The 13,492-nt window shown below is 39.3% G+C and overlaps 2 protein-coding genes across 2 annotated transcripts; both read left to right on the forward strand.

Moving 5' to 3' along the window:
• The first annotated feature begins 5,570 nt into the window (after nucleotides 1-5,570).
• Nucleotides 5,571-8,723, forward strand: LOC122323193 (extracellular calcium-sensing receptor-like). The gene is made up of 6 exons (XM_043216885.1): nucleotides 5,571-5,770; nucleotides 5,851-6,139; nucleotides 6,223-7,032; nucleotides 7,177-7,401; nucleotides 7,619-7,742; nucleotides 7,822-8,723. The coding sequence occupies exons 1-6, from the start codon at nucleotides 5,571-5,573 to the stop codon at nucleotides 8,721-8,723; spliced, it is 2,550 nt and encodes an 849-aa protein (XP_043072820.1).
• A 379-nt stretch (nucleotides 8,724-9,102) lies between these two features.
• LOC122323191 (extracellular calcium-sensing receptor) lies at nucleotides 9,103-12,659 on the forward strand. Its single transcript, XM_043216883.1, has 6 exons — nucleotides 9,103-9,329; nucleotides 9,476-9,764; nucleotides 9,948-10,763; nucleotides 11,014-11,238; nucleotides 11,554-11,677; nucleotides 11,761-12,659. Exons 1-6 carry the CDS (start codon nucleotides 9,103-9,105, stop codon nucleotides 12,657-12,659), a joined length of 2,580 nt encoding a protein of 859 aa, XP_043072818.1.
• The last annotated feature ends 833 nt before the right edge of the window (nucleotides 12,660-13,492 follow it).

A 13,492-nucleotide genomic window follows, 5' to 3' on the forward strand; every position in this document is an offset into this window, starting at 1 on the left:
CACAGAAAGCCCATCAATCAGAACATGGCAAGCCGAAATGGTGGCCACGTAAGTTCTGAGAGTACTAGGGCATGTGCCAGAGGACCATTTCTCTTGCAGAAACTCCTGCAATGAAACAGTCTGGCAGTGAACTGGGTCTGCATGATGTGTCATGCACCAATCTTCGAAACATGCCATCTGAGGGCATAATACCTTCTGGTGGAGGGAGCCCTAGTGCTTAGAATAGCCTCTATTAAATTGGCTAGAAGGCCAGCATCTCTTAGTTAGTCCCCCTCAGGGGCCAATCATAAAGGTTCCAGAGCTTGAGACGAGGATGAAATATTGTCCCCGGTGGCTAAGACAGAAGATACCTTCTGACAGCAATTGCCCATGGTGAACCATTGAGGAGGGCTATTAGATCTGAGAACCATACACTGGTTGGCCAACGAGGCGCTATCAATAAAAGGTGCAAGCCCTGTTGGCAAACCTTTGCCAGGACTCCTGATCAGAGCTATCAGAGGAAATGTGTAAAGACACTGTCTGGGCCACTCGTGGGCCATTGTGTGCAGACCCAGAGGGGATGGATGAGTCAGAGGTTAGTAAGGGGGACATTGTCTTGTCTCTTGTGAGGCAAAGAGGTCCACCTCTGCCAATCAATCAATCAATCATTTTTATTTAAATAGTGCTTTTAAAAACACAGGTTGCATCAAAGCACTGTACAGTATAAAGCAGAAGAATACAATGACAGGGATGTATAATGACCCTAACAAAGCAAGCCAGAGGCTACAGCGGCAAGGAAACAAAACCCCATCCATACAGAATGGAGAAAAAAAAACCTTGGGAGAAACCAGACTCAGCTGGGGTCAGTTCTCCTTTGACCAGACGCCCAGCACTTAACTTCTATTTCTGCATTACAGGTTGAAAGCATAGGTCATAATTTAGATATATTTTTAAGATGGAAAAACGCAGTTTTACAGATGCTAGAAACATGGTTTTCGAAGGAAAGATTGCTGTCAAACAGCACAGCCTAGGTTCCTAACTGATGATGAAGAATTAACAGAGCAGTCATGAAGTTTTAGACTGTGCTGTAGATTATTACATGTGGGCTTTTTAGGTCCAATTATTAGCACCTCCGTTTTTTCAGAATTTAGCATTAAGAAGTTACTCATCATCCAGTTTTTTATATCGACTATGCATTCTGTTAGATTCTCAATTTGGTGTGTATCACCAGGCTGCGCTGAAATATAGAGCTAAGTATCATCAGCCTAGCACTGAAAGCTTACACCATGTCTCCTGATAATATCTCCCAGAGGTAACATGTATAGGTTGAAAAGTAACGGTCCAAGCACTGAGCCTTGAGGTACTCCATATTTCACTTTTGAGCGATGTGATAGCTCCTCATTTCGTGCTACAAACTGATAGCGGTCAGATAGATATGATTTAAACCATGCTAAGGTGATTCCTCTTATGCCAAACATAGTTTTTTAGTCTATCCAAGAGAATGTTGTGATCGATAGTATCAAATGCTGCGCTAAGATCTAATAGCACTAATAACAAGATCAAACCACAATCCGATGATGGAAGCAAGTCATTAGTAACTCTAATGAGAGAAGTGTCAGTACTATGGTACGGTCTAAAACCTGATTGAAAATCCTCGCAGGTACCATTTTTTCTAAAAAGAAATACAGTTTGGGAGGATACTACCTTTTCTAGTATCTTTGACAGAAAAGGGAGATTAGAGATTGGTCTGTAATTTAGTCTTTGGGATCAAGATGTGGTTTCTTAATAAGAGGCTTAACTACAGCCAGTTTGAAGGTTTTGGGAACATATCCTAATGACAATGATGAAGTAATAATGGTCTAAATAGGATCTATAGTTTTTAATAGTTTAGATGGAATAGGGTCTGACATACATGTTGCTGGTTTAGATGATTTAACAAGTAAGTCTTCTTCTCCTATAATAGAAAAAGAGTGTCATTTTTCTTCAGGGGATCTAAAGCTTCACATCTGATGTGAAACTATAGTTGACGGCTGCATAGTTACAATTTTATCTCTGATGGTATCAATCTTAGAAGTAAAGAAATTCATGAAATCATTACTGCTATACTATTGGGGAATGTTAGCACCTGTTGACGTTAATTTAGTCACTGTATTGAATAAATACCGGGTGTTGTGTTTGTTTTCTTCTAAAAGTGATGAAAAATAATCAGATCTTGTTATTTTTAATGCTTTTCTGTATGACAGGATACTCTCCTGCCAGGCAATATGAAATACTTTTCCACCTGCTCTCCATTTTCCGGGCTGCTCTCTTTAGGGTGCGTGTGTTTTCATTATACCATGGAGTCAGATTGTTTTCTTTTATCTTTTTTAAGTGCAAAGGAGCAACAGTATCTAAAGTGCTAGAAAAAAGTGAGTGCATAATTTCTATTATATCATCAAGTTTTTGCGTCATATTGGATGTGCTAAGGAATTGAGATAAGGAAGATTACTTAGAAAGCTTTCTTTTGTGGTCTACTATACTTGTAATAAGGTGCAGAGTGTACAGGTTTAACTATACAGAGTTCACACAAGACTAGATAGTGATTTGAAATGTCATCACTTTGCTGCAGAACCTCAACCATTTTAACATCCATTCCATGTGACAGTATTAGATCTAGAGTATGATTTTGACAATGAGTATGTCCAGACACGTGTTGTCTAACCCCAATGGAGTTCAGAATGTCTAAGAAAGCTGATCTTAATGTGTCTTTTTCATTATCAACATAGATATTAAAATCGCCAACAATTAAGACTTTATCTGCGGCCAGTACTAGCTCAGTTAGAAAATCAACAAATTCTTTAATGAAATCTGTGCTGTGCCCTGGTGGCCTGTATACAGTAGCCAGTACAAGCATGACAGGGTATTTATCACTAGCACATGATTCTATAGATAATGTTATATTGCCACATAAAATCTCTCCCAGATTAGACTCACTACTTCGGAGTGGAGTTTCCATTCCCCATATTTCACAGCTTGTCTTGACAGCATGTCTGCTCCCACATTCATATACCCAAAAATGCAAATCGCCCTGAGAGACAGGAACCTGTCTTGTGCCCAAAGCAGAACCTGAAGAAATAGCTTGTTCAAGCGTAGCAAACGCAGTCATCCCTGACAATTTATGAGACACTACTGAAGTGTTGTCCATCAGCACTAGGACATGGTAGCCTCTCAACTGCTGGAGGAAATATTTCTGGGCCTGAAATAGAGCCATCATATCAAGGCAATTGATGTGTCTCTCCAGATCATTTGGGCTGGACGGTCATCTAAGACCACTCCCCAGCTCTTGAGGGAAGAGTCTGTTGTTAGCATCTTGCAACGTCAGCACAGACCTAGAGTGGGACCCAAAGTAAAAAACCGAGGTCTGAACCACACAGAAAGGGTACGAAGCCCCTGGCACTTAACCCTTTTTTGCCTTTGGGGAATGGCCCTTGTATAGAAGCCCCTGGCTCTGAGCCACAACTGGAATGGTCTCATGTGCAGAAAGCCCAAGGGTATTACTGTGGATGCAGCTGCCATGAGACCTAGAACTCTCTGAAAGTAATGAACAGTCACTTTCTGGCCAAGTTTAATTTCCTTTAGGGTGTTTAGAATGGATTTAATGCCTGCCAGAGACAGTTGTGCCAGCATTGAGACCGAATGCCATATAACCCCTAAATAGGAGTGAGAATGCTTCTCTTGGTGTTGAGTCTCAACCCCAGAGATTTGAAATGCACTAGGACGACATCCCAATGTCAAAGCACTAGCTCTTGAGAATGGGCTAAAATTAACCAGTCATCTATGCAATTCAGAATGTGGATGCCCTGGAGTCAAAGAGGAGCCAAAGCTGCATCCATGCATTTCGTATGTATGTGTGGGGTGACAAGGCTAGGCCAAATGGAAAAACCTGATACTGGTACAATGTTGTTCTTAAAAACAAGAAGAAGACCTGAGGATTTTTCCGTCTCACATCTATTTATAACCTCCATGTGCGTGTAATGTAGTGACGTCACCTTACCAAGGTTACATAAGCCAAACTTTGGCATGTTTGACAAACATGCTTCAACAATTGGTCGAACAAAGCGTTCTCATTAGCACTATTGAGTGCAGTATTGAGAGTAACTTTTGAAAGGGAACATGCTGCGTTGCTGAAGAAGGTGGTGAAGCGCCATCAGATGCACTTGTGCACAACTGCATAGGAGTGGGGACAAATAAGGCAGTGCCATCTGAGGGTGTGGTAGCAAAGTGCACCTGAGACCTGGGCTAGGAACTGCTAGACTGAATGGAATGTGGAGTAGCAGTTCTTAGTTGTAGAGGGGGCCATACTGGAGTTGCTATATCTGGGGGTGGTTACATTTCCATAGATGTCGAATAGGAAGGTGGGGCAGTGGCCCTCTGTACAACTAAGATCTGCTTCTCTAAGTCTTGTTGCCAAATTTCATTTTATGCCTTTTCAGTTTAACAGCAGGATGTTATCAGTTTAACAAGTGTCCCTTCAGATTATATATAAAAACACTTTTCCTTTCAAAGCGTTAATGTTTTTCACCAAAAAACAAAAAAAATGTTTTTGTTTTTTTTTGTTTAAAACCTGCATATACATAAACCACAAAACACACTCATAAATTAAGAGAGACTTAAAGTTCAAGTCTCCAGTTTCAAGGGACAGGTTGCATGTCAAGTCAAAAGATCTATAGGTCTTTTTTTTTCCTACATCATCTGCTGGAAAGGCAGGCTCTTGTAATTTAGTGTACTCAACTGTTTATATACTGTTTACATAGGCTATGAATTTTTCTTTTACAAAAATTCATCAGATCACTACACCTAGCATGCTTTGAGGGTGAGTAATATATGGTGTAATTACAATTTTTGGGGTGAACTACTCCTTTTAAATAGTCTGAGTGATGGGAAACAGTTGTGAGGGTAATTAGTTCTTAGACTAATAATATGGGAATATGGTAAAGTCGGGGAGGAAAAAAAGGTAATGGTGTGGGGGAGGAACAACAGGCACCAGACACAGTTGTTTTGAATTTTTGAAATCCAGATCTAAAACTTGGCAAGGATATTTGTAGGAAAATACACAGCAACTGGTTTAGACAGTTTCATTGTTACCAACATAATCTCATTTTACTGTTCAGTTGTTGTGGTAGAATACTTCCACTGCATTTAGAAGTCCTAATCTTTTTTTTTGTACGCATAATCTACGGATATGGCATAAATGCACACAGAAAAAAACTAATTAATGAATTAAAAATTTTATGAAAAAATTTTAAGAATTTTATGTTTGACATTGTAATATGAGGCAAGGAAACACTTTCTGGAAGATTGTTTTATGTTTTTGCTTATTATTTAAATTTCTTTTCAATTTTGAAAAAAAAGGTTATAGGTTTAATGTTTAATGAGGGGTGGTATTTAAATTAGGCTTTACATATTAATTTCTTTGCTGCATAATGAGTGCTTTTACACTTCACGTGACACAAGAAGTCGTCGTACATTATAATATGCAAGTTGAGTAACTATATAAAACCTTGAGAGATGGAAACACCTCTTAGCTCTTTTTAGTAGAGCTTGACAGAACAATGATTTACATTTTTGTCTCTTTATTTCATCTTTCCAGTGCAGCTGTTACTTTACACTGCTCCCCACAGGATGACTTTGATCTGCCAGTGTTCATGACTAGTGGAGACTTCACAATAGGAGGAATTTTTCCTTTGCATTATAGAGTAGAGCTTCCTCCAACAGACTACATAAAGAAACCTTTAGCAGCACAGTGTCGAGGGTAAGGAGATTTGTTATTTTTAAGTTCTTAATATATTCTTAATATTTTATAAACATTTGAATTCTTATTCCATTTGCCAGATTTGATCCAAGAGCTTTTCGCTGGGCTCTCTCTATGAAGCTTGCTGTGGAGCAGATAAACAACAGAAAAGACCTCCTTCCAAATCATACACTGTCTTACAGAATATTTGACTCTTGCTCTACTCCTGTGACTGCTCAAAAAGCAGTCCTTGCAGTACTGAATGGAGAGGATGTTGTTCAAAATCCTATGTGCTCTGGGTCTTGGCCATTATTAGGATTAATAGGGGAATCTGGATCCTCACAGTCAATCGTTCTCTCCAGAACTGTGCAACCCTTCCAAATACCCATGGTAAGTGTTTTACATTCTTTTCTTCTCCTTCACATTCTTCTTCTTGATGCAATATTATGGAGGATTTTTTTTCTGTTTTATAGATAAGCTATTTTTCAACCTGCTCTTGTCTAAGTAATCGGAAGCAGTTCCCAACATTTTTCAGAGTGGTTCCCAATGACGATTACCAGGTCAAAGCTATCGCACAACTCTTAAAAAAGTTTGGCTGGACATGGATTGGTGTGGTGACTGAAGACCATGACTATGGCAGGTTTGCTTTACAAGGCCTAAAAAGAGAAATTGACAATACTAACATTTGTTTGGCCTATCATGAAATGATCCCTAAAGACTATACTCAGGAACGAGTCCTAAAGATTCTGAAAGTAATGAAAGAATCCACAGCTAAGGTGGTGGTTGTTTTTTCAGTAGAAGGGGAATTTTACCCTTTCTTAAGAGAGTTTGTCACTCAAAATATCACAGGAATTCAATGGATTGCAAGTGAGGCCTGGGTTACAGCTTCAATGTTAGCAGAAACATATCCCTTCTTAGATGGCACAATTGGGTTTGCAATACGTCAAGGCCAGATCCCAGGTCTTCAGGATTACCTCAAAACAGTAACCCCAGAAATGTACCCCTCTATTCCTCAAGTCCAGGAGTTGTGGGAGGCTCTCTATGCTTGTTCCCCCTCCACATCCAGCTTCAAAAGTCAGCTGCCCTCCTGCACAGGAAAGGAAACTCTCAGACAAGAACACTCTGCCTACATGAACACATCCAGCCCTCGTGTGACCTACAACGTGTATAAAGCAGTGTATGCTTTTGCTTATTCTTTGCATAATCTTATTAATTGTAAACCTGGAAGTGGACCATTTGAGAATTTCTCATGTGCAAACCTTAACAATGTGTTTCCATGGCAGGTAAAACTGTTTTATGGTATGAAACTTGCTAATATAAAATGTTCAAATATTTTTCATGAAAAAATTAAAAATGATGTAAACTTTTTGCAAATGTAACTGTGTCTCCATTGCTCTCTCTCTCTCTTTTTTAAACATATTGCGAAGCTTCAAAATTACCTTGAGGATGTTTCCTACTCGATAGCAGGAGAAAATGTTAAATTTGATAAAAATGGCGACTCAGTTCCATATTATGATTTGATAAACTGGCAAAGACACACAAGTGGAGATATTCAGTTTGTTAAAGTAGGCCTCTATGATGGAGCTCAGCATTCCGGGAGAGAACTGTTGATTGAGGAGCAGGCCATTATGTGGTCTCACCAACAGAACAAGGCAAGGTGTTGAATGTGCACTGCAGTGCCATCTGTTGTTTTAATAATATAAGTGACACTAGTATCTAGTCCTTGTGCCCCTTTATAAATACACAGTCACAGACACACACACACACACACACACATATGTATATATATATATATATATATATATATATATATATATATATATATATATATATATATATATATATATATATATATTTTTATTTTCATAGGTACCTGTCTCTGTGTGCAGTAATAGCTGTGCCCCAGGATTCAGGACTGCTGCCCGTCGTGGGCAACCTTTGTGCTGCTTTGACTGTGTTCCATGTGAGAGTGGCAAGATCAGTAATAAGACAGGTTTGTTTATACTGTCATTAATGTAACATTAAATGTATCAGCATGTGTTGTTATTATTATTATTTTGTTTGTTTTATAGATTCAATAGATTGTATGCCATGCCCTGAAGACTACTGGTCCAATTCAGATGGAACAGTGTGCATCCCAAAAGTTGTTGAGTTTCTCACCCATGATGCAATGGGAATCACCCTGACTGTTATATCTGTTGTTGGAGCCTTTCTGACTATCACAGTGTTGGTGATATTTTTGTACAACAGAGGAACCCCGATAGTTCGTGTGAATAACTCAGAACTCAGTTTTTTCATCTTGTTATCACTGACTCTGTGTTTTCTGTGCGCTTTGGTGTTTATTGGGGAACCTACGTCCTGGTCCTGCATGCTGCGACACACTGCTTTCAGCATCACTTTCTCGCTCTGCATCTCCTGCATCCTTGGCAAGACTTTAGTGGTGTTGGCGGCTTTTACAGCTACCCGACCTGGAAACAATATAATGAAATGGTTGGGTCCCACACAGCAGAGAATAATCATCTTTTGTTGCACTCTGGTCCAGGTGATCATATGCACTGCCTGGCTTGTAGCATCCCCTCCGTTCCCTTATAGAAACACTAAATATCAACAGTCCAAGATCATCCTGGATTGCAGCGTGGGCTCTGATCTGGCCTTCTGGTGTGTGCTGGGATATATAGGCCTTTTGGCCTGTGTCTGCTTTTTTCTGGCTTTTCTGGCCCGGAAGTTACCGGGCAATTTTAATGAGGCCAAATACATCACCTTCAGCATGCTTATATTTTGTGCAGTGTGGCTGGCATTTGTTCCTGCATATGTCAGCCAACCTGGTAAATTTACAACTGCTGTGGAGATTTTTGCTATTTTAGCTTCTAGTTTTGGCTTCCTTCTCTGCTTATTTGCCCCCAAATGTTACATTATTTTACTGAAGCCTGAGAAGAACACTAAGCAACATCTCATGGGAAAAGTTATTAAATGATATATAAGGTGTTAAAGGTATACTGAAAAAAAATTGTAGTTTAAATAATTAACAAAGCTCATCGAATATGATATGTTATGTTTAATCTAATGTGATATGTTCATACAGGGATATAGAGCAAACAATCAGCCTGTATAAATGATTATATGCTAAAACGAACATACAGTGCATTATGCTGTCTTTCTTAATGAATAAATTATGTATGGCCACGGGGTGTGCTAGTGTTGTACAAATGAAGAATATTAATAAAGCATATTTATAAATATGAGTATTTTGAATCCTATTGATGACATATATCTCTGACACATAATGAGATGCATTGAGACCTGTGTCTGGTATATATAACAGGGTGTCTTACCCACTGTAGTCATGCTAAGGGATGCAGGCATTAGAGAGCATGACTGTCCTGCTCCCATGGCTTCTGATTCATCATCTCAGTACACTCACTCCTGGATATGCTTCAGAATGCATGCTGCAAAACAGCTTTGAGCCAGGCCTAATGGCAAATGGAGATTATATAATAGGTGGTATTTTTCCATTGCACTACAATCAAGAAATGCCAGACCTTAACTGTACTTACAAACCAGGGCCAGTCAAATGTAATGGGTAAGTTTAATTAATTCAGTTGATTTATTCGTTTTATTTATCGGCTGTTTTTATTATAAGGCGTGTCCTGCTAGAACTATGTTAACCAGTGTACAACTTGTTTAAGTTTAAATGTCCTTTATGTCCTTTGTTTTGTTCCTCTGTAGATTTGATCCGAGAGCTTTCCGCTGGGCTCTTACTATGAAACTTGCTGTGGAGGAAATAAACAAGCGAGCCGATCTCCTGCCTAACTACAGTCTGGGTTACAAAATCTTTGACTCGTGTGCTTACCCTCTGACAGGGCAGAGATCAGCAGTAGCTGTTATAAATGGGAAAAATGAGGAAAATAGTCCTATGTGTGAAGGTGCTGGTCCACTGCTTGCTATCATCGGAGAATCTGGGTCAGCTCAGTCTATTGTAGTTTCAAGAATTTTGAGGCCTTTTGGGATACCAATGGTGAGTCAAAGGTGAAACGTTTTTTTTTTTAAGTGCATTATGCTGCGTGTGTGTGTATCATGCCAGTAATAGACAGTCTTATCAGTCTATTCATCCTTATCAACTGACAGTGAAACCTGTGCACTAAAACCTAAGATTAAATACTGTTTTTGTTACAGAACTGTTTTCCCTTTTTCTTGACAGATCAGTTATTTTTCATCCTGTGCCTGTTTGAGTGACAGGCGAGAATTCCCCACATTCTTCAGGGTCATCCCGAGTGATTCCTATCAAGTAAAGGCCATTGCAAAACTCCTGCTGCGTTTTAAGTGGACCTGGGTAGGAGTGGTACGAGGAGATCACGAGTACGGCCGCTTTGCTCTTCAGGGCTTACTGAAGGAGCTGGAGGGTACAGGAATCTGTGTTGCTTACCAGGAGATGATTCCTCTCTTATACGAGCGTCAAAGAGCGCTGGAAATCATTCGCGTCATGAACCATTCCACTGCTCGGGTGGTAGTAGTGTTCTCAGCTGAAGGGGAGCTTACGCCCTTCTTGAAAGACTACATGGAACAGAATGTCACTGGGATACAGTGGATTGCTAGTGAGGCATGGGTTACAGCCTCTGTGTTCACAGGAAGTGAATATTACCCTTTCTTAGGTGGGACTATAGGATTTGGCATACGACAGGGCCAAATCCCTGGATTAAGAGAATATCTCTCAACAGTCAACCCAGAAAGATACCCCTCAAATCCTCTGGTTCATGAGCTCTGGGGGGCTTTATATGGCTGCTCCCCCTCCATTTACAGCTTGAATAGTCATCTGCCCTCCTGTACAGGGAAGGAGACTGTTAGGGTGCAGCACTCTGCCTATTTTAACACTTCCAGCCCCCGCATTTCTTATAATGTTTATAAAGGAGTGTATGCAATTGCTTATTCCCTGCATAATCTTATTCACTGTACACCCGGAAAAGGGCCATTCAGCAACTCCACATGTGCAAACTTGCATAATGTCTACCCATGGCAGGTACTCAAAATAAGAAGCTTTTTCAACTTATTACACACAAAATATTTATTTGTCACACAATTTATGTAAGCTTTCATTTAAACAACACTTAAACAAATTCTTAGATGGTGTGTAAAGTAAAAAAAAGAGGCAAAGTTTTGAAAACGTGTGTAAGCAGTTAAAAAGAAAACTAAATGTTTAATGTTAAAGTAACTTGAGCCATTGTAAACAAACTGTCTTGGTTTTATCTCTTCAACACAACATTTCACAGTTACAACAGTATCTCCAAGAGGTGTCATTCACTATATCAGGAGAGACAGTGAAGTTTGACACGAAAGGCGATTCTATTCCATCTTATGACCTTATAAACTGGCAGAGGGGCTCAGCTGGAAATATTGAGTTTGTTAATGTGGGCATGTTTGACGGTGCACAAGAATCTGGCCAAGAACTGGTCATCCAGGAGAAGAATATCATGTGGCCCGGCCATCAGACTGAGGCAAGCTGTTCTTACAGTGTATTTCAGTACATGAGATTCCATGTTCTGAAGTTCTGTAGGGTCAAGTGGAGGTAAGTGTCTTAAAAAAAGAACTGCTCATCTGAAGGTGGCAGTTCTATCTATGGAAAGGAAATGCCAAAGGCGATAATAATCTTTGTTTTTCAGTATTTCATGACAAAGTATGTGACATGCTCATTAGTTCATTCTGGTTAGTCTCAAGCTATCTAGTTTCTTTTCGAGAAATTATTTTTGCTTTTGACCTGAAATATACACTAACATACATTTCTAATGTATGTGGATCTGTTGGCTAAGCAGGTGCTGGTGTCTGTGTGCAGCAACAGCTGTGCTCCAGGATTCAGGAAAGCTGTCCGGCGTGGTCAGCCTTTGTGCTGCTTTGACTGTGTACCATGTGACAGTGGCAAAATCAGTAATAAGACAGGTTGGAGAACAACTTCAATAATGCTGCATAAGTCTCATGACGTGATCTTCTTCCTCATTTTTACAGTATTTCCCTCTCTTTAGATTCAGTAGACTGTATGGCCTGTTCTGAAGACTACTGGTCTAATGCTGATGGAACAGTGTGTATTCCAAAAGTGGTTGAATTCCTGTCTTATGATGCAATGGGATTAACTTTAACAGTAATAGCTTTAGTTGGGGCGTGCCTAACTTTAGCTGTATTTGCTGTATTTCTCTATTACAGAAACACCCCTGTAGTACGCATAAATAATTCAGAACTCAGTTTTTTCATCTTGTTATCACTGACTCTGTGTTTTCTGTGCGCTTTGGTGTTTATTGGGGAACCTACGTCCTGGTCCTGCATGCTGCGACACACTGCTTTCAGCATCACTTTCTCGCTCTGCATCTCCTGCATCCTTGGCAAGACTTTAGTGGTGTTGGCGGCTTTTACAGCTACCCGACCTGGAAACAATATAATGAAATGGTTGGGTCCCACACAGCAAAGAATAATTATCTTTTGTTGCACTCTGGTCCAGGTGATCATATGCACTGCCTGGCTTGTAGCATCCCCTCCGTTCCCTTATAGAAACACTAAATATCAACAGTCCAAGATCATCCTGGATTGCAGCGTGGGCTCTGATCTGGCCTTCTGGTGTGTGCTGGGATATATAGGCCTTTTGGCCTGTGTCTGCTTTTTTCTGGCTTTTCTGGCCCGGAAGTTACCGGGCAATTTTAATGAGGCCAAATACATCACCTTCAGCATGCTTATATTTTGTGCAGTGTGGCTGGCATTTGTTCCTGCATATGTCAGTTCACCTGGTAAATTTACAACTGCTGTGGAGATTTTTGCTATTTTAGCTTCTAGTTTTGGTCTTCTCTTTTGCTTGTTTACCCCCAAGGTTTATATAATTTTAATAAAGCCTCAGAAAAACACCAAACAACATCTAATGGGAAAAGACAAATAATAAATTTACCATGTTGTGGAATGAAACAAATGGAATAAAATCAAAATAAACTGCAAAATAAAATGTATAAAAAAAATATTCTCAACACATTTACAATTTGCAGGTTGATTGTATAAAAGAAAAAAAAAATTAAGGGTCCTGCTCAATGATATGCAGAACTGTTGGTCATAGCCATGTTGGATTATTGTATAAAACACAGCTGCTGACCAATCAGTATCCAGGAATTTCTAAATAAAATCTAAATAATTTTGATTCCCAGGACACGTAACATTGCGGCTTTTCTATTTACGTCAAGAAAACGTTTCTGGTTAAACAAAAGGGAATGTTCTATATAAGTTCCTAGAAGGTTACCAGAATGTTCTCTGACGTTTTCCAGAATGTTGTCCTAACCTCTTTACTCCGATAACGCTGCTGTAGCTCACTGCCTAATCATTCAGAACCCTCACGTCTCATAGAGTGTGGAATTAAAAAGACAGACGGATGTGGACCTCAATATTTAGTATTACAAACCATGTCTTGTTTTGAATAGATTGAATTATTAAAACAAAAACCTGTTTAATATCATGTTCTTTTCAATTAGACTGGTTGATTGTCTCTGAAATCACAATATTTACACTCAAATATATATTATTTATAAGTAATTGTTCAATAAAGAGATCAATAAACAAGTGTTTATTTATATATATAAATACACATTTTCTATAAATTTATAAGAGCACCTAACCCCACCTCTACCCTAAACCTACCCACTTCTGACCAATATAAAACACACACAGGCATATATAAGTGTCACAGGTATTTATTGCAAAAAAAAAGCATTACAAACAAGTCGT

Source organism: Puntigrus tetrazona, chromosome 18 (assembly GCF_018831695.1).
Source record: "Puntigrus tetrazona isolate hp1 chromosome 18, ASM1883169v1, whole genome shotgun sequence".
In the NCBI taxonomy this organism is placed as follows: domain Eukaryota; kingdom Metazoa; phylum Chordata; class Actinopteri; order Cypriniformes; family Cyprinidae; genus Puntigrus; species Puntigrus tetrazona.

Coding starts and splice junctions, on each gene's coding strand:
- LOC122323193 (XM_043216885.1), top strand. CDS start 5,571: ATGATTTACATTTTTGTCTCTTTATTTCATCTTTCCAGTGCAGCTGTT. Junction 5,771..5,850: donor TTAGCAGCACAGTGTCGAGG/GTAAGGAGATTT, acceptor TCCATTTGCCAG/ATTTGATCCAAGAGCTTTTC. Junction 6,140..6,222: donor AACCCTTCCAAATACCCATG/GTAAGTGTTTTA, acceptor TCTGTTTTATAG/ATAAGCTATTTTTCAACCTG.
- LOC122323191 (XM_043216883.1), top strand. CDS start 9,103: ATGCAGGCATTAGAGAGCATGACTGTCCTGCTCCCATGGCTTCTGATT. Junction 9,765..9,947: donor GGCCTTTTGGGATACCAATG/GTGAGTCAAAGG, acceptor TTTTCTTGACAG/ATCAGTTATTTTTCATCCTG. Junction 11,239..11,553: donor GGCCCGGCCATCAGACTGAG/GCAAGCTGTTCT, acceptor TTGGCTAAGCAG/GTGCTGGTGTCTGTGTGCAG.